Raw genomic sequence first — 26,736 nt, 5'->3', positions numbered from 1 at the left:
TAAATACAATTGGATGTGATATAGAAGACAGAAATTACTTGTAATATTACTGATGAACAAGAAATATGGATGTGCAAATGTGAATAAAGATTAAAAAAAATAAAAATAAAAAATAAAAATAAAAAGGAAATAATAGTAAAGTAAAAATAGAAATATAGATAAAAATAATAACAATAAAAATGAAAAAATAAATAAATAAATAAATAAAAATAACATAAATATAAAAATAAATAAAGAAAAAATGAGAAAATAGTGATAAATGAAAATAAAATATAAATATATGATGTGAAATAAGGATGGAAAAATGGGGATAAAAAATTATAATAAAATGAAAAAATTAAAATGTTATTTTCGTGTTGTAAGGTGACATAAACATGATATGGGAACCGCCTTGGAGGGATGCCCCGGGACTGATCAACAGGGAAAACCTGCAAAACGGGACCCATCCCATTATAGAAACCCAAAAATCTCTAGACTTGCGTTCAATCCTTTTGGTTCAAGGCTTTCAAACTCCTATATCTTCTGTGTTTTTAGCTTGGACATTTTTGACAAGTAGCTACCACCTCACCAATCCCTCTTTACTAATTGGATACCTACAAACACGAGACTGACGGGAATCTTGTTATGTACCTGTGAAAAATGTAATGACAGGGGATGTTTCTGAAATCCTTTTTTTATATTGTTGATATGTTCTGCTATCCTTACTTTTAAAGGACGTTTCATCCTGCCGACGTATTGTTTGTTACACCCACCCATTGTCCTTTAGTGGCCAGACAATTCAAACACTCACCACAACGAAAAAACCCTTTCGTGGATAACCATGTTGTAGAGGTCGACTCTGCGGTCGGACCTTTCACAGATGGTGCCACCGTGATGCCCAAATTAGGTGCTTTAGTATAGACTATCAGGGGTCTATCGGGTAATAGACCCCAATTAATCTATCCTGTTTAATTAAGTGCCAGTGTTTGTGAAATATTTTTTCAATACGTTTATATTCTTTATTAAAAGGTAATACAAGTTTCATTTTGTGTTCATCATCTTTACTGGGGTTCTCTGGGATCTCAAAAAATGTTCTCCTATCTAGACTATTGACGTGGTCTAATGATTTTTTAATTACTTTCATGGGGTATTCTTTTTCCAAGAACTGAGTGGTTAATGTTATTGCCTCTTGTTGAAACTGGTACTCTGCCGTACAGTTTCGTTTAAGACGTCTAAATTGCCCCGTGGGTACATTAATCAGCCACCGGGGCAAATGACAGCTACTGCATTTTATGTAGCTGTTTTTAGCTGTAGGTTTAATATAGGTTTTGCACTGAAGACTATCTAATATTGGAAAGATTTCAATGTCCAGAAATTCCATTGATTGTGGATGTGAGTTTTCAATTTTGTGTGTTGGAGTGGAGATCACTGATGAAAGACTCGAGGTCCCACCTGGGACCTTTCCAAATCAGAATAATGTCATCATTGTAACATTGCCATAGTACCAGGCTCGCGCCGAGAATGGGAGAGATGGTCTCCGCCTCCCATGCTGCCATAAATAAGTTGGCATAGCTCGGCGCGAACCTGGTACCCATGGCCGTTCCCATTCGTTGTAGATAATAACCTTGATTGTAATAAAAATAATAATGCGTCAAAATGAATTATATGGTGTCCAATATAAACTCAGCCTGTTCCTCCTGAATGTCCCCCTGTTCCAGAAATTTTTTAACAGCAGTTAACCTTTGATTATGTTCAATTATAGTGTATAGCGAACTCACATCCAATGTAGCCATGATGTGGTCTGTGGTCCAGGTAAATTGTTCTAATATCTTTATGATTTGAGTGGTATCTTTTAGATAAAACTCAGTTTTTTGGACGAAGGGTTGCAGAAATCGATCCACAAACTGCGATAGATTGGAGGTCACAGAGCTTATACCCGATACTATCAGGCGACCGGGGGGATGAAAATAATTTTTATGAGTTTTTGGCAAACAATAAAAAACAGGTAGTCTATCTGGGGTACCGAGTATGAACCTCGACTCATTCTCATCAATGATACCAATTTCCAATGCTTCCTTACATAAGGTACATAGCTGTTTACTGTATTCTAATGTGGGGTCTGTATCCAATTTGGTATATGTGGTATTGCCTTGTAGTTGTCTGAGACATTCTCTATTATAATCGTTAGTGTTTTGTATCACGATTATCGGCGGGGCATTTCTCTCCTTCAGATTAATATTGAACTTAGTTTGTTTTTTTTACACTTTAAGGCTCTTAGATCTCCCTCAACTGCCTTTTTGTACGCTATAACATCTGAACCCATCTCAGCTCTTGGAAAAAAACATGATTTTGGCTTACAATTTGTATGAATATATTTTGATGTTGTAGTTACTTGTTCTACTGGATGTCGCATAAAATATTTTTTAAGGCAAATATTCCGTACGTATTTCTCTAGACCAATATATACATAAAATATTTTTAGTGAGTGATCAGGTGCAAATTTTAAGCCCTTCTCCAATAAAGATTCCTGTGAAGGTATCAGTGTTGTATTGCTTAAATTGATTATTGTAGATCGGGTAGATTCGGTTGTGTCTTCCCTATTTTCATTGGTGGTGGGTTGTGTAATTCTATCTAGTCTGGTTCTACGACGTATCCTCTTTTTTTGGGGCTTTGTAATAAGTTTAGTGATGTTCCTTCCTTGGCTAGTGTCTGGTGTGCTGTCTTGGAGATGTAGTTCAACTCCCGTGTCCTCACTGGTGAAATCGGTCGGTGGTGTTTCTGTGGCACCATTTGCCAGTTGTGATAATGTTCCCTGTGATGATCGTAGTGACGTGTGTGATTCCGATAATTGTGAGATGGAGGTGTGTGATGTGATGGATTCCTCCTGTGTTGTGTGGCATATGAGTGATGGTATTGTGGAGATGTTGGATATCGTGGGTGTTGGCATGGACATCTGTGAGGTGATTGTTGAAATCTTGTTTGTGGATAGTGATATGTTTGTTTTTGATTTCTGTGAGAAGAATATTGTGGGTAATGTTTGTGGTACGTCTGTAATTTTGGGTGGGAGTGACTTCGTGGGTTTGGCCATCCCTCAAAAATGTTTCCGATAGAGGGGTATATCTGTTTTGCACTGGAATTTGAAATTCTTGTTCTTCTATCCTCTGTTGATGGATTGGAGGCTTCCCTTTCTGCCATGTTAGTTTTTTGGTTTTCCTTTTCATTATTTCTTGTTCTAATTTATCCAGCTGTTAACAGATATATTCCTGTTGTCTCAAATAGTTGTCATCTTTTTCAAAAACTACTAGATCCTGTTTCTATCTGTAAATCTAATACTTTAATTAATTAATTGGGGGTCTATTACCCGATAGACCCCTGATAGTCTATACCAGTGATTCCCAACCGGGGTGCCGCGGCACACTGGTGCGCCGTTCGGCACTGCCTGGGGTGCCGCAAAATTTTGCTGTCAAAATTATTATTTCTTTTTTTTTTATTTCCCTCCCCGGCGCCGCAGGGGGAGGGAAGTTTGTGTGCGCTGTGCATGCGCCTGAGGCTGTAACAGGACCTGCGATGATGTCACCGTCATGTGATCAGTCACATGGAGGAGGAGTCACATGATCAGGGGCTACGGTTCTAGGCTTCAGCGTACCCCTACGTCCCCCACTATCCCTTAGCTTCCCCCTCCCCCCTGCGGCCCAGAGAGGGGAAGTATGCGGATGCTGCGCCAGGCAGGTGTAGTGACCCGGGCCCCAGCGGCGCAGTGAATGATTGCCCTGCTGGAGCCCTGAGTCGGTGCCCTGCCGGAGAGGGGAAGAACGGTGAGGGGAAGAAAAATGGCTTGCTTAAGGTACTGTACCATATCCATCCCCCCCTCACCTTTTTCCACCCCCCCCCTCACCCATGTCCATCCCCCACATCACCCGTGTCCATCCATGTACACCCCTCTGCCATCCATGTACACTCCTCTACACCCCTCTGCCATCCATGTACATCCCTCTGTCCCTTTGTCACCCTTGTTGCCATCTTGTCACTCCTGTCCACCCCTGTCACCCCCGACGCCCCCTGTCACCCATGTACAGCCTTCTACACCGCTCTGCTACCCATGTACACCCCTTTACACTCCTCTGTCACCAATGTACACCCATTTACACCCCTCTGTCACCCATATACACCCCTTTACACCCCTCTGTCACCCATGTACACTGCTCTATACCCCTCTGCCACTCCTCTACACCCCTCTGTCACTCCTCTACACCTCTCTGTCACCCATGTACACTCCTCTGCCACCCATGTACACTCCTCTACACCCCTCTGTCACCCATGTACATTCCTCTTCACCCCTCTGTCACCCATGTACACTCCTTTACACCCTTCTGTCACCCATGTACACTCCTCTACACCCCTCTGTCACCCATGTACACTCCTCTACACCCCTCTGTCACCCATGTACACCCCTCTAAACCCTTCTGTCACCCATGTACACTCCTCTACACCCCTCTGTCACCCATGTACACTCCTCTGCCACCTATGTACACTCCTCTACACTCCTCTGTCATCCATGTACACTCCTCTACACCCCTCTGTAACCCACGTACACTCCACTACACCCCTCTGTCACCCATGTACACTCTTCTACACCCCTCTGCCACCCATGTACACTCCTCTACACCCCTCTGTCACCCACGTACACTCCTCTACACCCCTCTGCCACCCATGTACACTCCTCTACACCCCTCTGCCACCACTATAAACCCCTCTATCACCCACTACACCCCTCTGTCACCCCTGTATACTCCTCTACACACCTGTCTCCCATGTACACCCCTCTGTTACCCCTTTACACCTATACACCCCTGTATTCCTCTTCACTTGTAAAAGGGGAATCTGGAGGCTATTGCTGGTAAGGTCGGAGCCTAATAGATTTGTTTTGCAGGTTTTACGGTGAAGAGTTGTGGCTGGAAGAAATGGTCAGGACAAACCACGCTAATCAGAGATGACGTCACATGTGAGTTGCTGTATAAAGCAGCACTTTAAACTACATACCACTGATAAATAAATATTGGAATTTGTGTGCATTGTGGCTTTTAAAAAAAAATGTTTTTTACTTGTCAACTTCGGTCGGGGTGCCCCGCGAAAAAAAAATTTCCGAAGGGGTGCCCCGAGCCGAAAAAGGTTGGGAAACACTGGTCTATACTAAAGCCCCTAATTTGGGCATCACGGTGGCCCCATCTGCGAAAGGTACGACAGCAGAGTCGACCTCTACAACATGGTTATCCACGAAAGGGTTTTTTCGTTGTGGTGAGTGTTCGAATTGTCTGGCCACTAAAGGACAAAGAAAAATTTTGGAGATCAAGTCTACTGTTGGTCCTTTTAAGTGGGAGATCAGTGATCTGATCACTTGCAATTCAAAGGGAGTCATAAATACTGTGGGTGTATATTACAATGTGGGTGTAACAAACAATATGTCGGCAGGATGAAACGTCCTTTAAAAGTAAGGATAGCAGAACATATCAACAATATAAAAAAAGGATTTCAGAAACATCCCCTGTCATTACATTTTTCATAGGTACATAACAAGAACCCTGCCAGTCTCATGTTTGTAGGTATCCAATTAGTAAAGAGGGATTGGCGAGGTGGTAGCTACTTGTCAAAAATGTCCAAGCTAGAAACACAGAAGATATAGGAGTTTGAAAGCCTTGAACCAAAAGGATTGAATGCAAGTCTAGAGATTTTTGGGTTTCTATAATGGGATGGGTCCCGTTTTGCAGGTTTGCCCTGTTGATCAGTCCCGGGGCATCCCTCCAAGGCGGTTCCCATATCATGTTTAGGTCACCTTGCAACATTTTTTTTATCCCCATTTTTCCATCCTTATTTCACATCATATATTTATATTTTATTTTCATTTATCATTATTTTCTCATTTTTTCATTATTTATTTTTACATTTATTTTTATTTTATTTTTATTTATTTTTATTTTTAGTAATTTTTTTATTTTTATTATTTTTATCTATATTTCTATTTTTACTGTTACGCCGAGCGCTCCGGGTCCCCGTTCCTCCCCGGAGCGCTCGCCTCATCCTCGTTGTTGCAGCGCCCCGGTCAGATCCACTGACCGGGTGCGCTGCGGTCCCGCCTCCAGCCGGGATGCGATTCGCGATGCGGGTGGCGCCCGCTCGCGATGCGCACCCCGGTCCCCGTACCTGACTCGCTCTCCGTCGGTCCTGTCCCGGCGCGCGCGGCCCCGCTCCCTAGGGCGCGCGCGCGCCGGGTCTCTGCGATTTAAAGGGCCAGTGCACCAATGATGGTGCCTGGCCCAATCTTCCCAATTAGCTTAATTAGTTTCCACCTGTGCACTCCCTACTTATACCTCACTTCCCCTGCACTCCCTTGCCGGATCTTGTTGCCCTTGTGCCTAGTGAAAGCGTTCCCTTGTTTGTTCCTAGCCCGTGTTCCAGACCTCCTGCCGTTGCCCCTGACTACGATCCTTGCTGCCTGCCCCGACCTTCTGCTACGTCCGACCTTGCCTTTGTCTACTCCCTTGTACCGCGCCTATCTTCAGCAGTCAGAGAGGTTGAGCCGTTGCTAGTGGATACGACCTGGTCACTACCGCCGCAGCAAGACCATCCCGCTTTGCGGCGGGCTCTGGTGAAAACCTGTAGTGACTTAGAACCGGTCCACTAGCACGGTCCTCGCCAATCCCTCTCTGGCACAGAGGATCCACCTCCTACCAGCCGGGATCGTGACATTTACTTTACTATTATTTCCTTTTTATAATTTTTTATTCACATTTACACATCCATATTTCTTGTTCATCAGTAATATTACAAGTAATTTCTGTCTTCTATATCACATCCAATTGTATTTATTTTAATGTTATTTCATTTCTATTCTTTTTGGTTAGTATAGGTTGTATGTATATTAATATATCCATTATAGGTATCATAGATATCTGATAGATTTCTGTTCACACAATATCAATGTGATCCAACTTAGTCAGATAAATCCAAATATCCCGTATTAAATACTCCGTACCAGATTTTAGATAAAGGAATGGATACCCACAGGTGATCCAATTTTGTAAGCATAAATAGCCAGATTTTATTCTGAGAAGTAATTGTTACTTTGTACACCACTGAGGAAGGGGTCAGGACATCACTTATGTGTACCCCGAAACACCTTTAGTTTGATTGACTATTGCTACGTGTTCACACGGATGTGCGGTTCACCTACATTTTTTTTACCAATTTGCCTATATTTGGACTTAAATATCTATCGGACCATTTCACATATGGGAAAGAGTGCTCTTCCTATCAGGATTACATCTATTGCATCTTTGAAGGACTTGAATCTGGACTACAAACTTTAGCAGACCTTGCTATCCATTTTCAAACACAGTCTAAACCTCTGAATCCTCCTACCTCCTGTCCGGCGCCTGGGTGTTCTAAACTCTGGGATTCATCGAGACTCCTAACAACTAGACCGTGACCCTGCCTCTTAGGTCAGCTGATCTGAAACCAGCTGACCGCTACACGTCACACGCCAGCGAACGGTGCCGGCATACGCGTGGAGAGCGGTGGCGGCGAATACATCAGCCGAAGGCGATACCATCTGCCAAACGGAGAAGCGGCTTGACCCCGATACACGGGTGTCGCCGCTCCCGGCCGGAGGAGTCACTCTCCCAGAACGCAACATCTGAAAACCCCAGCAAACACTGGTCTAGGGCGGTGAGTGGCACATAGTGCCAAACAAAAACTTTTTTCTAACAGGAAAATTGCTGAGAAATAGTTGTGAAAGGTCTATTACAAAGTGATACATAATCACAGACTATTTGTGGATACAGATCAAAAGTGACATTTTTCCCTTTACAGCGTTATAGGAGTGGAGACATTCTCTTTATTCTAACAGGACTTTCTTTCAGCAGGACTTTCTTTCCTAATAGGCTTATTACTTTACAGGACTTTTTTGTGTTTTATTACTATATTGTATTTTTCACACCTATTTACAGAAAGTGAATCGCAATTATACATCCTCATATTGTCGTGAACAATTGTTAACATCTTTACTATTAGCTCTGATATTCACCAATAACCGCAAGGGCCCTGTGGTGGCGAATATTTGGAGGTATAGATTACTATTTTAATGTATTAAACAATATTTTATTTATGCTGGCTTGATACTATGAATTTGACATATATATATATATATATATATAAAGTTTTTAGTATTACACACTATTGTGTGTGTGTGTGGGGGGGGGCACTGATGATTGAGTGTCACATCATCAACTAGTCCAGTTTCCATGTGTCCTTCACACACTTCTTTTTAGGATTGAGTTACTGAGGACTGAGTTTTTTTGTATTATTGCTATTTTTATCTTTTCCTTGAGTGAAGGAATACAGTTAACATTGTACTTTTACTGTGAGCTCCACATACTATTTTCCTTCTGCTGCCCATTGTGTTTGATTGTTAATGCAACCCTCTTCTCCCACTCTTCACACACTGATAGTAACACCGCAGGAGAAATGCTAGCACAGGCTTCCAGTATCCGTAGTTTCAGGTGCTGCACATCTCGTATCTTCACAGCATAGACAATTGCCTTCAGATGACCCCCAAAGATAAAAGTCTAAGGGGGTCAGATCGGGAGACCTTGGGGGCCATTCAACTGGTCCACGATGACCAATCCACTTTCCAGGAAACTGTTCATCTAGGAATGCTCGGACCTGACACCCATAATCTGGTGGTGCACCATCTTGCTGGAAAAAACTCAGGGAATGTGCCAGCTTCAGTGCATAAAGAGGGAAACACATCATCATGTAGCAATTTCGCATATCCAGTGGCCTTGAGGTTTCCATTGATGAAGAATGGCCCCACTATCTTTGTACCCCATATACCCCACCATACTGTCAATACTGTGTTCCAACAGTCTTGGAAGGATCTATGCAATATGGGTTAGTGTCAGACCAATAGCGGTGTTTTTTTTTGTTAACTTCCCCATTCAAATAAAAGTTTGCCTCATCACTGAACAAAATCTTCTGCGTAAACTGAGAGTCCTGTTCCAATTTTAGTTTTGCCCATTCGGCAGCACCTGAAACTACAGATACAGGAAGCCTGTGCTAGCATTTCTCCTGAGGTGTTGCTATCAGGGTGTGAAGAGTTGGAGAAGAGGGTTGCATTGACAATCCAACACAATGGGCAGCACATTGAACACATTATATAAGTGGTCAGAAACTTGTAAATAACTCATGTAAGAATAAAGTTACGTTAAAACCAAGCACATCATTGTTTTTCTTGTGAAATTCCCAATAAGTTTGATGTGTCACATGACCCTCTTCCTATTGAAAAAACTAAATTTGGATTCAAAATGGCCAACTTCAAAATGGCCACCATGGTCACCACCCATCTTGAAAAGTTTCCCCCCTCACATATACTAATGTGCCACAAACAGGAAGTTAATATCACCCACCATTCCCATTTTATTAAGGTGTATCCATATAAATGGCCCACCCTGTATAATGCTTATATACCCTAATATATCTTAAATTCAGGGGGGGGGGGGGGGAGTCCAAAACTTCCATAGTGCTGTGTTTTTTTAGTTCTGCTAAATGTCAATTTTTTTGGGGAAAAAAAAATTCCATTGTTTTCAATGGACAACATATGAATCTAGATGTGCATATGTTTGCATAGGTTTTAAGCAGTTTTTTTTTTAACAGCTCCAACTTTACAACATCATTATACTTCCATAGAAATGTATTATTATCATAAAATGTATAAGATTTTTGGAAAAACTTCTAGCAGAAAAGGTAAAAAAAAAAAAAAAAAGAAAATTGATGACAACATATGTTTGTGCATTTCTTGCCATATATTACTGAAAAAAATATGTGCAACAACTGTAGGGGAAAAATAAGCTGTAAACCCATCCTAATGTTGCTTATGTATAGCTTTTTGCATTAACTACCTTTGCCTTTTTTTTTTACAAATAAAAAAGGATACGGGGCACAGCAAAAAACTGGGCAAATACATGAAATGATGAACCCCAAGCGATTTGCCATGGTGCGATATATGCAAACACATATTGCAGCTTTTGGAGAAGATCCCATATCTATGAAAGATGAAATTATTAGTTGCTTTCCAGGTGTCAGAAAAAGTCATAAAAGCTACAGCTGACTAGAAGATTTTCTGTAGACAAAGAGTTAGGTGGAGACAATTCTGTAAAGAATTTTTTGTAGATAATGGAATCCATTTGTACAATCCAACATTCTACCCCTTTGACTAGTTCCAGGATTCAAGCTGCAACTTTGTTTACTGTAAGAATAGGTTTGCATATTGCAGACTTTGATGTGGTTTGGTGTGTATTTCATTTAGCAAAATTTGAGACTAGATAAACAATTATAAATAAGAGTCTTTATGTCTTCATGTTCTAAAGCAGTGGTCTCAAACTGTGGCCCTCCAGATGTTGCAAAACGTCAAATCCCAGCATGCCCGGAAAGCCTACGGCTGGGAGTTGAAGTTTTGCAACATCTGGAGGGCCACAGTTTGAGACCACTGTTCTAAAGAATCCAGTTCTGGGTTTGACTAAAAGACTCTACCAAATCTGCACCGTGTTATTCTGGTCTAAGACTGAAGTGTATAAATCTGTACATTAAGAATTATCCTAAACTACAGGGTAGGGATCGACCGATATCGTTTTTTTAGGGCCGATACTGATAATCGGTGGAGGTTAGGGCCGATATCCGATAACTTATACCGATATTCCGGTACAAGTTATCGGCTATTTATCCCCCCACGACACCGCTGCAGATCATTGATTTAAAGCGGGCGCTTTAAATCAATGCACTGCAGTGGCTTTTGCGGTGCCATAGACCGCCGCCGCCACCCGCTTCTCTCCCCCTGCCTGTCAGAGTGGTCCTTCCTGTAGTGTCCGGCGGCATATCGGGTGGAGGTTGAACCGGTCCGGGCTGTCCTTCTTCTCTGGGGGTCATCTTCTCGACTCCGGGCAGGCTCCGGCCTAGTAACGCAGCATAGATGCCGCTGCGCAGTGACGCCCGTGCGCAGCGACGTACCTGACGTCACGGCGCAGCGGCGTCTATGCAGCGTACTAGGCCGAGCCTGCCCGGAGTGGAGAAAATGACCCCCGGAGAAGGACAGCCCGGACCGGTTCACCCTCCACCCGGAATGCCGCCGGACACTACAGGAAGGATGGATGGCCTGGACCACCCCCATTACGGGTAAGTTTCATTTTTTTTATTGACTCGGAGGGTGGGGGAAAGGCCCGACCGGTATAGCGGTATGGGCAAAAATCCATACCGGTATACCGCCCAGCACTACGGTGGGGGGTGCGGCACGGTGTGGTGGGTCGGGGGGGCGGTCGCGGTGCGGCGGGTCGGGGGGGGGGTTGCGGTCTCGGTGCGGCGGGTCGGGGGGGGGGGCGGTCGCGGTGTGGTGGGGGCGGTGCAGGGGGCATTATCGGCTTATCGGCAAGTTAATTGCCGATACCGATAATGCCCAAAATCATGATTATCGGCCGATAATATCGGCCATACCGATAATCTGTCGATCCCTACTGCAGCGTACTGTCCACTATGTGTCAACCCTAAAAAGTAGAAATTTTAAGGAGCAGGTTGGCTCCACAAGAACAGCAACAGCAGGGAAGTGAGGCATTTATATGTTTTTTTATTTAAATTTTTTTCAACCAAGCTGAGCAGTATTCTAAATAAACATTTATCCCCAGAATACACCTTAAGGATCTATTCACACGTACAGTATTCTGCACATATTTGATGCACAGATTTTTCTGCTGCAGATTTCAATGTAAACTAAATGACTGAGCACAGCTTCAAATCCTGCGCATCAAATCTGCGCAGAATACTGTACGTGTGAATAGACCCTAAGGGTATGTTTACACGTACAGGATCTGCAGCATACTTTTACTTCAGCTGATTTTTCTAGTCATTGAAGTTAATGGGTAACAAAACATGCAGCAAAAATATGCAGCAGATCCTGTATGTGTAAACGTACCATAAAGGGGAATTTATGGAGGGGGTATGCTAAATTTCTGGAGTTCAAAAGCATGTTTGCCTTTTTCCTTCATGTACGCCATTCTCTGTAAACGTGGGTGGGGCTTAGCGGGAGGGGGCTAGTGCAGATACGTTAGCACAGTTTTAAAGGTATTGCCTTGGGGACCAAAGAAATGACAAATTTAAGCACTTAAATGAAGTGGAAAACCTCTTTGTGGACCTTGCTCTCTACAGTGTGATAGTAGGAGGTAGAAAACGAGCACTGGTCAGCGAGATTAACGCTCATTTGCAGAAGCTTTTGCAAGGCTCAATCAATTGTGCAGCTGGGCCACACGTACGATTGCTGGATCGTTCATGGGGCCCTTTAAATTCATTGTTTGTCAGTCACACATCCTGTCTACATAGGGCGATGTGTGGATGACTACAAGGATTTATATGGCTGCAAGATTCAATCAGCCGACGAACAAGCCTTTTACTTAGGCTTAGTATTGGGAAGGAACGTTCCCAGGAAAGCTTATTTGCCAGATAATCACCTGTTTAAAAGGGCCTTACCATTCAGACAGTTACACTGCGCTGAAAAGACACTTTTGTTAGCAAAAGCCAGAGACGATTTGCAGTAATTTGGTTACAACTTGAGTCAGAACACTATGGCTGGGTTCACACTGTGGAATCCCCGGTTAGAATTTCTGCCAGAGATCGAGCTTGTGGCACTAGGACCGTCCCCATAGATGGCAATGCATTTCTGAGCAGATCTTCCAAAAGATCCACCCATAATTGCATTGCCGTCTATGGGGGCAGCAATGCAGTCCGCTCGGTCCTAGTGCCGCCGACAGGAAATTCTGCAGTGTGAACCCAGCCTTAGGCTAGGTTCACACTACGGAATTTCCGTCTGCAATTCTGCTTTGAAATTGCAGGTAGAAATTCTGCATACTAAAATGTAAAGTATAGTGAATGGGTTTCCGTTCACAAATTCCCACTTCGGAATTTGTGAAGCGGAATTTGTGAACGGAAAATCCGCTTGGAAATTTCTGCCTGAAGAATGGCGTTGCTCATTCTTCAGGTGGAAATACTCGCGGAACACATTGCAGTCTATTGGAGACTGCAGTGTCCGTGTGGTCCTAGCGCCGACTGATTCAGTCATCGCTGGCTGCACTCTGAATCTGCGGGCGGAAATTTTCTGCCCGGAGATTCAGCAGTGTGAACCTAGCCTTAGGGTCTATTCACACGGCAGAATTTCCGCTAGTGGAATTCCACCTGAAATTAAAGCCCATAGACTTCTATGGGATTAAGCACTCCCATTCACACTTCTGAATTTCTGCATGAGGAAATTCTGCCGTGTGAATAGACCCTTATAGGTCAAAATACTCTTATGATGGAAGGCAGGGTTACAGTTATGTTAGGGTTTTAACCATTGTGGTGGTTACTCAGTATACAGTACATTTTGCATGTTTCTAACTTTGAAACTCTGCTTGTAAGGAAAATTGACATGCCAAATAAATTATACATTGATTCGCATATACAATATGTCTACTTTATGTTGGCATCATAAAGTAGACATGCTTTTACTTTTTAAAGACATTTAAAGTTTTGCAGCAATTTTCCAAATATTCACAAAAAATTCTAAATCTTTCAGGTACCCGTTCAGTTTGAAGTGGATTTGAGGGGCCTTTCTGTAAAAAATCCCCCATAAATGACCCCATTTTAGAAAATGCACTCCTCAAAGTAATCAAAATGACATTCAGAAAGTGTGTTAACCCTTTAGGTGTTACATAGGAATAACAGCAAAGTGGAAGAGAAACTTGTTGACAAACTATTATTAAAATGGGACGTGAAAATGAAAAATTAGATTTTTTTTTCACTAAAATGCTGGTGTTACCTAAAATTTTTCATTTTCACAAGGGATAATAAAAGAAAAAGCCCCCCAAAATTTGTAACCTTTGTAACCCTATTTCTTCTGAGTATGTAAATACCCCATATGTGGATGTAAAGTGCTCTGCAGGCGCACTACAAGGCTCAGAAGAGAAAGAGCAAAATTTGGCTTTTGGTAAGTGAATTTTGCTAAAATGGTTTTTGGGGGGCATGTCACATTTAGAAAGCCCTCATGGTGCCAGAACAGCATAAAAAAAAACTCACATGGCATACTATTTGGGAAACTATACCTCTAAAGGAACATAACAAGGGGTACAGTGAGCCTTAGCCCCTTAAGGACACAGGGCGTATCCATACGCCCCCGTTTCCAAGTCCTTAAGGACACAGGGCGTACGCTAGCTGGAGGGGAGCCAGATGCCTGCTGAAATCGTTCAGCAGGCATCCCGGCATATCGCCCAGGGGGGTCATTATGTCCCCCCATGTCGGCGATGGCCGCAGATCGCTGGACAATTCAGTCCAGCGATCTGCGGCGGATTCCGGGTCAATCGGTTCTCCAGTGACCCGGAATTACTGGCTGATCGGGGCCGTCTCTGACGGCCCTGAACAGCCATAGCCAGCAGGGGTAAGGTGGCACTGGTGCCACCTCACGATCGCCCTGATTTGTCGGGCGGGAAATCAGCAAATTTCCCGGCCGACCAATCAGGGCGCCTGCTGCGGGTGTCACTCCCGCAACCCGCTCCGCCCCTCTTCCGGCGGACATGAGCGGGGCCCCAGGAGCGACGGCGGTGAGGGACTGACCTGCGCGGTGGCGGCGTGGATCTGCAGTTGGAGGTGAGTGACAGGGCATGCTGGGAGCTGTAGTTATGCAACAGCAGGAGGCAGACCACCACAACTCCCAGCATTCCCTTATGGGCATGCTGGGACTTACAGCTTTGCAACAGCTGGAGGCACATTTTTTCTATGGAAAAGTGTACCTTCAGCTGTTGTATAACTACAACTCCCAGCTTGCACAATCAGCTAAAGTGCATGCTGGGAGTTGTAGCGGTGCATCTGCTGGTTGCATAACTACAACTCCCAGCATGCCCGTTGGCTGTCGGTGACTGCTGAGAGTTGTAGTTTTGCAACAGCTGGAGGCACACTGGTTGTGAAACACTGAGTTAAGTAGCAAACCAGTGTGTCTCCAGCTGTTGCATAAATACAATCCCCAGCCAAAGTAGTATGCCTCCAGCTGTTGCATAACTACAAGTCCCAGCATGCCCTTCCGCTGTCCGTACATGCTGGGAGTTGTAGCTTTTGCAACAGCTGAAGGCACACTGGTTGCAAAACACTGAGTTTGTTACCAAACTCTGTGTTTCACAACCAGTGTGCCTCCAGCTGTTGCAAAACTACAACTCCTAGCATGCACTGATAGACCGTACATGCTGGGAGTTGTAGTTTTGCAACAGCTGGAGGTATTTCCCCTCCCCAATGTGAACGTACAGGGTACACTCACATGGGCGGAGGTTTAAAGTAAGTATCCGGCTGCAAGTTTGAGCTGCGGCAAATTTTCTGCTGCAGCTCAAACTGCCAGCGAGAAACTACTGTGAACCCCCGCCCGTGCGACTGTACCCTAAAAACACTACACTACACTAACACAAAATAAAAGAAAAAGTAAAAAACACTACATATACACATACCCCTACACAGCCCCCCTCCCCTCCCCAATAAAAATGTAAAACGTCTGGTATGCCACTGTTTCCAAAACGGAGCCTCCAGCTGTTGCAAAACAACTACTCCCAGTATTGCCAGATAGCCACTGACTGTCCAGGCATGCTGGGAGTTTTACAACAGCTGGAGGCACCCTGTTTGGGAATCACTGGCAAAGAATACCCCTATGTCCACCCCTATGCAAATCCCTAATTTAGGCCTCAAATGCGCATGGCGCTCTCACTTTGGAGCCCTGTCGAATTTCAAGGCAACAGTTTAGGGTCACATATGGGGTATCGCCGTACTCGGGAGAAATTGTGTTACAAATTTTGGGGGGTATTTTCCGCCATTACCCTTTTTAAAAATGTAAAATTTTTGGGAAACCAAGCATTTTAGGTTAAAAAATGTTTTTTTTTTTTTTACATATGCAAAAGTCGTGAATCACCTGTGGGGTATTAAGGTTCACATTACCCTTGTTACGTTCCCCGAGGGGTCTAGTTTCCAAAATGGTATGCCATGTGTTTTTTTTTGCTGTTCTGGCACCATAGGTGCTTCCTAAATGCGGCATGCCCCCAGAGCAAAATTTGCTTTCAAAAAGCCAAATGTGACTACTCCTCTTCTGAGACCTGTAGTGCGCCAGCAGAGCACTTTTCACCCCCATATGGGGTGTTTTCTGAATCGGGAGAAATTGGGCTTCAAATTTTGGGGGGCATTTTCTGCTATTACCCTTTTTAAAAATGTAAAAGTTTTGGGAAACCAAGCATTTTAGGTAAACATTTTTTTTTTTTACATATGCAAAAGTCGTGAATCATCTGTGGGGTATTAAGGTTCACATTACCCCTTGTTACGTTCCCCGAGGGGTCTAGTTTCCAAAATGGTATGCCATGTGGGTTTTTTTTTTTGCTGTTCTGGCACCATAGGGGCTTCCTAAATGCGGCATGCCCCCAGAGCAAAATTTGCTTTCAAAAAGCCAAATGTAACTCCTTCTCTTCTGAGACCTGTAGTGCGCCAGCAGAGCACTTTTCACCCCCATATGGGGTGTTTTCTGAATCGGGAGAAATTGGGCTTCAAATTTTGTGGGGTATTTTCTGCTAATACCCTTTTTTTAAATGTAACATTTTTGGGAAACCAAGCATTTTAGGTAAAAATAATTTTAGGTAAAATTAAGGTTCACTTTACCCCTTGTTATGTTCCCCGAGGGTCTAGTTTCCAAAATGGTATGCCATGTGTTTTTTTTTTTTTTGCTGTTCTGGCACCATAGGGGCTTCCTAAAGGTGACATGCCCCCCAAAAACCATTTGTCGCTCCTTCGCTTCTGAGCCCTCTACTGCGCCCGCCGAACACTTTACATGAACATATGAGGTATGTCCTTAGTCGAGAGAAATTGGGTTTCAAATACAAGTAAAAATGTTCTCCTTTTTACCACTTGCAAAAATTCTAAAATTGGGTCTACAAGAACATGCAAGTGTAAAAAATGAAGATTTTGAATGTTCTCCTTCACTTTGCTGCTATTCCTGTGAAACACCTAAAGGGTTAAAACACTTACTGAATGTCATTTTGAATACTTTGGGGGGGGGGGGGGGTGCAGTTTTTATAATGGGGTCTTTTATGGGGTATTTCTTATATGAAGACCCTTCAAATCCACTTCACAAATGAACTGGTCCCTGAAAAATTGTGAGTTTGAAAATTTTGTGAAAAATGTCAAAATTGCTGCTGAACTTCGAAGCCCTCTGGTGTCTTCCAAAAGTAAAAACTCATACATTTTATGATGCAATCATAAAGTAGACATATTGTATGTGTGAACCAAAATTTTTTTTATTTTGAATATCCATTTTCCTTACAAGCAGAGAGCTTCAAAGTTAGAAAAATGCAAATTTTCATTTTTTGGATCAAATTTGGGGATTTTTCACCAAGAAAGGATGCAAGTTACCACAAAATGTTACCACTATGTTAAAGTAGAATATGTCACGAAAAAACAATCTCGGAGTCAGAATAATAACTAAAAGCATTCCAGAGTTATTAATGTTTGAAGTGACAGTGGTCAGATGTTCAAAAATGCTCTGGTCCTTAAGGTGAAAAAGGGCTCAGTCCGTAAGGGGTTAATACCGCACAGATTTTTTTTACTAAAATGTTGGTGTTACCCCATATTTTTTATTTTCACAAAGGATAATAAGAGAAAAACCCCAGAATTTCTCCAGAGTAAGGAAATACCCCATATGCTGACATAAAGTACTCTGCAGACGCACAAAATGGCTCTGAAGCCATATGGCTTTTGAAGTGAAAATTTTATCGGAATAGTTTTTTGGGGGCAATGTCGCACTTAGAGAGCCCCCATGGTGCCAGGAAAGTGGAACCCCTCCCCCTGTAGCACCATTTTTAAAGCTACATCCCTCAATGAATGTAATAAAGGAGCACAGTGAGCATTTACACTCCATAGGTGATTGACACAATTTTGGAAAAGTGGGCTGTGAATATGAAAATTTAAATTTTTCATTTTCACGGACTTGTGTTCAAAAAATCTGTCAGGGGTGTAAATGCTCACTGCACCCCTTCTTAAATTCATTGAGGGGTGTAGTTTTCCAAATGGGGCCATGTGGGTGTTTTTTTTCTGCTTTTATGTCAGAACTGCTGTAACTATCAGCCACCCTTGTGCAAATCACCAATTTAGGCCTCAAATGTACATGGTGCTCTCTCACTTCTGAGCCATGTTTTGCACCCGCAGATCACTTTACTAGGGAGAAATGCAGTACAATTTTTGGGGGTCTTTTTCTCCTTTTACGTCTTTTGAAAATATATGTAAAATATATGTAAAAATGTAATGTTTTTACACTAACGTGCTAGTGTAGCCCCCAACTTTTCCTTTTTATAAGTGGTAAAAGGAGCAAAAGCCCCCCAAAATTTGTAACACAATTTCTCCCGAGTACGGATATACCTCATTTGTCACCCTAAAACTGTTGCCTTGAAATACGACAGGGCTCCGGAGTGAGAGAGTTACATGCGCATTTGCATAGGGGCGGTCCGGGATGCAAGCATGGCATTTCCCTCCTCCACCAAAAATACCCTACAGCAGTTTTTCCCAAACAGGGTGCCTCCAGCTATTGCAAAACTACAACTCCCAGCATGCCTGGACAGTCAATGGCTGTCTGGCGATGCTGGGAGTCTTTGTTTTGCAACAGCTGGAGGCTTCATTTCGGAAACAGTGCCGTATGAGCTATTTTTAATATATATGGGGGGAAGGGACGTAAGGTGTGTGTATATGTAGTGTTTTACTCTTTATTTTGTTTTAGTGTAGGTGTAGTGTAGATGTTTTTACTGTGCATACAGTCGGGTTTACAATGAGTTTCCTGCTACAAGTGTGCTCTAGTTGTTGCATAACTACAACTCCCAGCATGCCCTGACAGCAAAAGAGCATGCTTGGACTTTTAGTTATGCAACAGCTGGAGGCACACAACTACAACTCCCAGCATGCACTTTGGCTGACCGTGCATGCTGGGTGTTGTAGTTTTGCAACAGCTAGAGGAAAAAAAGTGCCACTAGCTGTTGCATAACTACAACTCTTAGCATGCACATACAGCCAAAGGGCTGTAATTGTGTGCTTCCAGCTGTTGCATAACTACAACGCACAGCATGCCTTTTGACTGTCCATGCATGCTGGGAGTTGTAGTTATGCAAAAGCTGGAGGCATATTTTTTTCTATTAAAAAGTGTGCCTCCAGCTGTTGCACAACTACAACTCTCAGCATGTAGGGACAGCCGAAGTTGCATGTTGGGAGTTGTAGTTATGCAAAAGCTGAAGGCACATAACTTTAACTCCCAACATGCCCCTTGGCTATCTGTGCATGCTGGGAGTTTTTTTTTTATCTTATGAAGGTCTATGGAAAGAAAAATTTCACAAATCAATGACAAAACACCACAGCCAAAAGAAAAAACTGTCACTGATCCAAAAATTATGCTAAAGGAGAAAAAAATCCAAATACTATGCTGTGCACATAAACCAAATATTTAATAAATAGTATATATACTTACCTTATAAAACATTATAGAAATAACATAGAAATCCAGTAAAAAACTTTCTGAAATAGAACTGTAATCAAACTGAAAAAGTATAACAGTGAATCCTAATGTGATATATTGCTGTGAGGGATTGCAAAAACAGGAGCGCATCAGCTTCATTCCAGACACTGCTATGATAAATGCATCCAATCTGCATAAACACAAACAAAATAACACACTGAAATAAAAACTCTATGTCAGCATACAATTTTTTTTTATAGAACTCAATCTTGGGGACCATGGTTACAGAAGCATTTGCAGCAACCGGAGGTGGTCGTAAAAAAAAGCAGCCAAAGCAGCAATGGAAGTTGCGGATATGGCAGCAATTTTTTTTCTTTTTTTAAGTGGCAAGGGCTTGCTTTAAAAAAAGTTTTAAAAAAAAAAGCTATACTCAACTGCTGTGATCTTCTATTGTAAAGGTGCTCAACTCTCAGTGCTCACCTTTTCATGGTCTTCATCTTGACACAAGGAAGTGGGTGCTCAACCAATCACTGTCGAACATTGGTCGCCATTTCAGCCAATGACTGGCTGCATAGACATTTTTATGTGTCAAATTTACCAGAGACTGGTGAGCAGTTGAAGTACCAATGAAAGGAAATTGCGGAAGGGATGTATGGTATTTTTTTAGTTTGCAGTCCTGACTGGCCAACTAAAAAAAATCATCTGAAAACCCTTAAGATATGACACTTAGCAAATTAGATTATTTTCAGTTTCCCTAGTGCCACTTACTAGGAAAGTTTCTCTGTAACTTTATGTGAACCCTTAAGGGTAGGGTCACATGTGTCGTATATTGCTGTGTATTTTCTGCTGTGTATTTTCCCATCTATTGAAGTCCATGGGTAGCTAAATCAGCTGCAGCAAATACGTAGAAAATATGCAGCAGCAAATATTCAGAAAAATACGACACATGTTACACTACTCTTAACAAGCTTGCAACATGACCAGAGAGGTTAACCAAGCCAGTTGCCCTGAATCCCTGAAGAAGCTCTTCTTTTAGCTGTTACCGGATCCTCATGAAGCTGATTCATTTAAGGAAAAGCAGCTATAAGTTCCCTGACCTGCTCTCCTCTAGGCCTACAGCCTAAAAAAGACACCTAAATGCACAAACCTAAATGACTGAAATATTGCACTGTTACTTAGTGGGACACAGAGGAGTGCACTTTTAATATTTGCTGCTCTTTTACATCTAAAGAACGACTAACTTTAGGTGGGACTATATTTGGGATTATTGACTACTGTTTTCAGGAGTGCTGTCGGTGTAGAAATTTTTAACTACAGATATGACACCATTATTTCTGCCATGCAGCATTTTTGGGCACTGCACAACAAAGCAGGGGAGTAATAGGAGCAAATATGCGAGCAGCAGGCAAAAAAGGAGGATAGCAGCAATATTGGGGGTTGAAGTAGACAGGAAAAAAGAAGGGAGGGTCCTGAAAAAGTGAGAAACTAAATCTTAGCTGAAATAAGACTTCATGGATCTCTGGTCAGATGGGGAACACAAGAAAAGAGAGAAACTCGGATCAGAGAAGACACCACATGTAGAACTGGTATCTACATCTACACTGCTCAAAAAAATAAAGGGAACACTAAGAGAACACATCCTAGATCTGAATGAATGAACTAATCGTATTAAATACTTTCGTCTTTACATAGTTGAATGTGCTGACAACAAAATCACACAAAAATGATCAATGTAAATCAACCCATGGAGGTCTGAATATGGAGTAACACTCAAAATCAAAGTGGAAAACCACACTACAGACTGATCCAAATGTGATGTATATGTCCTTAAAACAAGTAAAAATGAGGCTCAGCAGTGTGTCTGGCCTCCACTTGCCCGTATGACCTCACTACAATGCCTGAGCATGCTCCTGATGAGATTGTCACGTATGGGCAGGGAAGGAGTGCACTCTAATCTCGCCCACTCCCCTATCCCTGCCCTGCCTACTTACGTACCTGCCCTAAAAGAGCCTAAATGACAGGTCTGTAACCACGAAGACAGTCCCTTCCTGAATACGTGAGGGGCGTAATAGTCAAAATAATAAATTACAATGAAATTGACTAGGTCCAGGATCAGTGGGCACTCACACAATAGTCCAGAGTCAACTAACCGCATCAAAGCCAGGAGAAGTTAGAAGTACCAAGTCTCTAATATCAGAAAGAAGTCGAGATCAAAGCCAGAGCTCAAAGATGCCGGGTATACAGGAGAAACAGAGAAAAGACGCTAGTTACTGAAGCTTATTGACTCTTTCACAAGCGCTGACTGAGAGCCAACTGCTGGGTTAAATAGGCAACCCACAGGGGTGCTCACATCAAGCGGTCAGCTGACCAGCTAGACAGCTAGGTGTAACCTGGCAACAAAATAAACAAAGAACCTGTCAGAACCTTTTAACCCTATAGGTTCTGACAGTCCCCCCCCCCTTTTAAAAGGGGCCACTGGGCCCTTAAATTTGGGTTTAGGTTTGTCCGGATGAGAATCGTGGAACCTTTATATCAAAGTGGAAGCATGAATAGAAGAGGCTGGAACCCACGATCTCTCCTCCGGACCATAACCTTTCCAATGAACTAAATACTGGATAGAGTTCTGTACCTTTTGACTGTCCAGAGACCTCGTACTCCAGTTCTCCATCGACCTCAACTGGTGGAGCTGGAACTGGAACTGGAGACTGAGTAGGAAGTTTTAACAAAGAGCAGTGGAACACATTATGAACCTTAAAAGAAGAAGGTAATTTTAATCTGTAACAAACTGGATTAATAACTTCAATTACCTCATAAGGTCCAATAAACCTAGACTCCAATTTTTTAGATGGAGCCTTAAGATGAAGATTTTTAGTAGACAACCACACTTTATCAGTAACTTTAAATTTCATGCCACAAGTACGTCTCTTGTTGGCAGATCTTTTTTGTAGTTCTTGGGCATTTCTCAGGTTCTTTTGAACCTGGGCCCAAACTGTGCACAGTTTACGCATGGTAGTCTCAACTTCAGGGTTATCACTATCAGTATTAGTACAGGAAGAAAACTGCAGATTAAACTAATAAACACAAAAGAACAGTGGCATACCAGTAGAAGAATTTTCTTTGTTATTGAAGGCAAACTCAGCAAGAGACAGAAAAGATAACCATTCATCATGTCTATCTGCTTCATAACATCTTAGGTACTGTTCCACATTTTGATTCAACCTTTCAGTTTGACCATTAGATTGGGGATGAAAAGCGGATGAAAAAGTTAACTGAACCCCCAACTGTTTACAAAAAGCTTGCCAAAATTTAGAAACAAATTGTAACCCTCGATCATTTACAATATTTTCTGGAACCCCATGACACCTAACAACATGTCTTAAAAATAAGTCAGCAAGAATTTTGGCCGAAGGGAGATTTTTAAAAATAAATTAGATGACACTGTTTACTAAACCTATCCACCACCACCCATAGAACAGTTTTCCCTCAGATGGAGGCAGATCAGTCATAAAATCCATAGAAATAGGAGTCCGGGGCCTTTTAGGAATGGACAATGGACACAACTCCTCTGCAGGACGTGTCCGAGGAGTTTTTGCTCAGGCACAAACTTCACAAGAAGCAACAAAAGCTTCCACATCCCTGTTGAGGGTTGACCACCAAAATTTCCTTTGAAGCTATTACTTTGTACCCCTGATACCAGGATGACCTGCTAATGGGGAACAATGAGACTCCTCGATTATACGGAGGCAAAACTGACTAGGTACAAAGATCTTGCCTCTAGGAGTCTCTGGAGGAACCAAGCCTTGATTATTCAAAATCTCAGAAGTTAAATCAGCAGACACTGCAGAAATAACCACACCTTCTGGAAGAATAGTCTCTGGATTAGAGTCTAAAGACTGAGAAGCACTGAAACTTCGAGATAAGGCATCAGCCTTGACATTCTTAGTACCCGGTCGGTAAGTAATAACAAAGTCAAACCGAGTGAAGAACAAGGCCCACGGGGCTTGAGGAGGATTGAGACGTTTGGCAGATTCCAGGAAGGTAAAATTTTTATGGTCAGTGATTATAGTGACCCGATGAACTGCCTCTTCAAGAAAATGTCTCCATTCCACAAAAGCCATTTGATTGCCAAAGGTTCTCGGTTTCCAAAATCATAGTTTTGTTCTGCTGCGGAAAATTTACGAGAAAAGAAGGCACAAGGACGTAATTTAGTCAAAAGAAGCAGTTCCCTGTGACAAAACCGCACCAGCACCAACTTCAGAAGCATCTACTTCAACAATTAAGGGCTTGGTCTGATCTGGTTGAACAAAAATCAAATCTCTTAAGATGTTCAAAAGTGGCTTCCGCCTCCGGAGACCAGTTAACCAGATCTGTGCCTTTACAAGTCAGATCAGTTAATGGTTTTGCAACAATAGAAAAATTCTTTATACATTTTCTATAGTAGTTTGCAAAGCCAAAAAACATCTGTAGTCCCTTTAACCCCTTAAGGACTCAGCCCATTTTGGCCTTAAGGACTCAGACAATTTAATTTTTACGTTTTCATTTTTTCCTCCTCGCCTTCTAAAAATCATAACTCTTTTATATTTTCATCCACAGACTAGTATGAGGGCTTGTTTTTTGCGCGACCAGTTGTCCTTTGTAATGACATCACTCATTATATCATAAAATGTATGGCGCAACCAAAAAACACTATTTTTGTGGGGAAATTAAAACGAAAAACGCAATTTTGCTAATTTTGGAAGGTTTCGTTTTCACGTCGTACAATTTATGGTAAAAATGACGTGTGTTCTTTATTCTGAGGGTCAATACGATTAAAATGATACCCATTATTATATACTTTTATATTATTGTTGCGCTTAAAAAAAATCACAAACTTTTTAACCAAATTAGTACGTTTATAATCCCTTTATTTTGATGACCTATAACTTTTTTATTTTTCCGTATAAGCGGCGGTATGGGGGCTCATTTTTTGCGCCATGATCTGTACTTTTTTTTGATACCACATTTGCATATAAAAAACTTTTAATACATTTTTTATAATTTTTTTTTAAATAAAATGTATTAAAAAAGTAGGAATTTTGGACATTTAAAATTTTTTTTCGTTCACGCCGTTCACCGTACGGGATCATTAACATTTTATTTTAATAGTTCGGACATTTACGCACGCAGCGATACCAAATATGTCTATAAAAAATGTTTTTTACGCTTTTTGGGGGTAAAATAGGAAAAAACGGACGTTTTACTTTTTTATTGGGGGAGGGGATTTTTCACTTTTTTTTTACTTTTACTTTTACATTTTTTAAAAATTTTTTTTACACTTGAATAGTCCCCATAGGGGACTATTCATAGCAATACCATGATTGCTAATACTGATCTGTTCTATGTATAGGACATAGAACAGATCAGTATTATCGGTCATCTCCTGCTCTGGTCTGCTCGATCACAGACCAGAGCAGGAGACGCCGGGAGCCGCATGGAGGAAGGTGAGGGGACCTCCGTGCGGCGTTATGAATGATCGGATCCCCGCAGCAGCGCTGCGGGCGATCCGATCGTTCATTTTAATCGCGAACTCCCGCAGATGCCGGGATCTGTATTGATCCCGGCACCTGAGGGGTTAATGGCGGACGCCCGCGAGATCGCGGGCGTCGGCCATTGCCGGCGGGTCCCTGGCTGCGATCAGCAGCCGGGATCAGCCGCGCATGACACGGGCATCGCTCCGATGCCCGCGGTTATGCTTAGGACGTAAATGTACGTCCTGGTGCGTTAAGTACCACCTCACCAGGACGTACATTTACGTCCTGCGTCCTTAAGGGGTTAAAGAAGTGGGAAGCACCCAGTCAGATACAGCCTTAACCTTCTCAGGATCCATTTTAAAATGTCCTGGAATTAAGATCCACCCCAAAAATTGTACTTCTTTGACACCAAAAACGCAATTCTCCTGTGTAACAAACAATTTATTTTGGCACAGTACCTGAAGAACAGAACATACATGATCCACATGAAATGACCAATCTCGAGAGAAAATTAGAATATCATCTAGATAAACTACTAGGAATTTACCCCAAAATTCATGAAAAATATCGTTGACCAAATTCTGAAAGACTGCAGGTACATTACTGAGACCAAAAGGCATTACCAGATACTCAAATGGCCCTCAGGGGTTTTAAAAGCAGTCTTCCATTCATCACCCTCTTTTATTCTAATCAAGTTATAAGCCCCTCGTAGGTGTAGTTTAGTGAACCAACATGCTCTCTGTAATTGATTAAACAAGTCTGGAATTTAAGGCAATGGATATTGATTTTTGACTGTGTTCTTGTTCAGACCCCGATAATCAATACAAGGCCTAAGCCATCCGTCCTTCTTTGCTACAAAGAAGAACCCTGCTCCCATGGGAGAAACGGATGGACGAATAGGACCATTTTGTAAACTTGACTGAATATAATTCTTCATAGCTTTCCTATCAGGACCAGATAAAGTCACCCCTTAGGATACTTGGCATGAGGTACAAGTTCAATAGCACAGTCATAATCTCAGTGTGGGGGCAAAGCAGAGGAGGCCTCCTCAGAAAAAAACATCACAAAAATCAGCAATAAATTCGGGTAGATTACTTTGGACCAAAGCGAGAGTTGCAACAGATATAGTAACGCATTTAGTTATACATTCAGACCCCCACTTGATGAGTTCCCCAGAGGACCAATCAAAACAGGATTGTTTCCTTAACCAAGGTAATCCCAAAATCACATTTACCGACAAGTTTTCCAGAACATAAAATGTAATTTTTTTCAAAATGCAGAGAACCCACCAGTAACCCTCCACCTCTGGAGTGGAAGAACTGACACAACCCCCTGACAAGGGTGTATAATCCACTCCACCAATGGGAATCGGGCTCTCCAACAGTTTCAAGGGTAAATTCAAAGACTTAATAAAATTCCAATCAGCAAAATTAGCAGCAGGACCAGAATCAACAAAGGCTTTACCAAATATATTTATTTTTTGAAAACATATTTGAACAGGTAACAAGATTTTAGAAGACGATTTCGTCTAGATACCTGTGCACCCAAATGACCTCCCCAATTGTCATTTAGGCACTGGGGTTTCCCGGCTGCTGGTGTTTGGCGCAATTCTGGATCCATTTTCCCTTCTCTCCAAAAAAGAAACACCAGTCGTTTTTCCTCCGAATG

At 42.3% G+C, this 26,736-nt stretch overlaps 1 protein-coding gene across 8 annotated transcripts in view; it reads right to left on the bottom strand.

The window, feature by feature from the left end:
- The window catches only part of PCNX2 (pecanex 2), a 357,339-nt gene that overhangs the window by 110,050 nt on the left and 220,553 nt on the right, over window positions 1–26,736 (bottom strand). For 7 of the 8 annotated variants that reach the window (XM_056567002.1, XM_056566999.1, XM_056567000.1 and 4 more), the window contains 2 exons: window positions 19,571–19,748; window positions 9,968–10,076 (listed from right to left, as the gene is read on the bottom strand). The exons of the other annotated variant lie outside the window; for it this stretch is intronic. In XM_056567002.1, the coding sequence (XP_056422977.1) occupies window positions 9,968–10,076; window positions 19,571–19,748 (287 nt within the window). The remainder of the gene's footprint in view (window positions 1–9,967; window positions 10,077–19,570; window positions 19,749–26,736) is intronic. 8 annotated transcript variants of the gene reach the window in all.

The sequence above is a fragment of the Hyla sarda genome, chromosome 3, assembly GCF_029499605.1.
Source record: "Hyla sarda isolate aHylSar1 chromosome 3, aHylSar1.hap1, whole genome shotgun sequence".
Lineage (NCBI taxonomy): Eukaryota > Metazoa > Chordata > Amphibia > Anura > Hylidae > Hyla > Hyla sarda.
The sequence above is the reverse complement of the archived record's forward strand: the minus strand, read 5'-3'. Positions and strand labels throughout refer to the sequence as shown.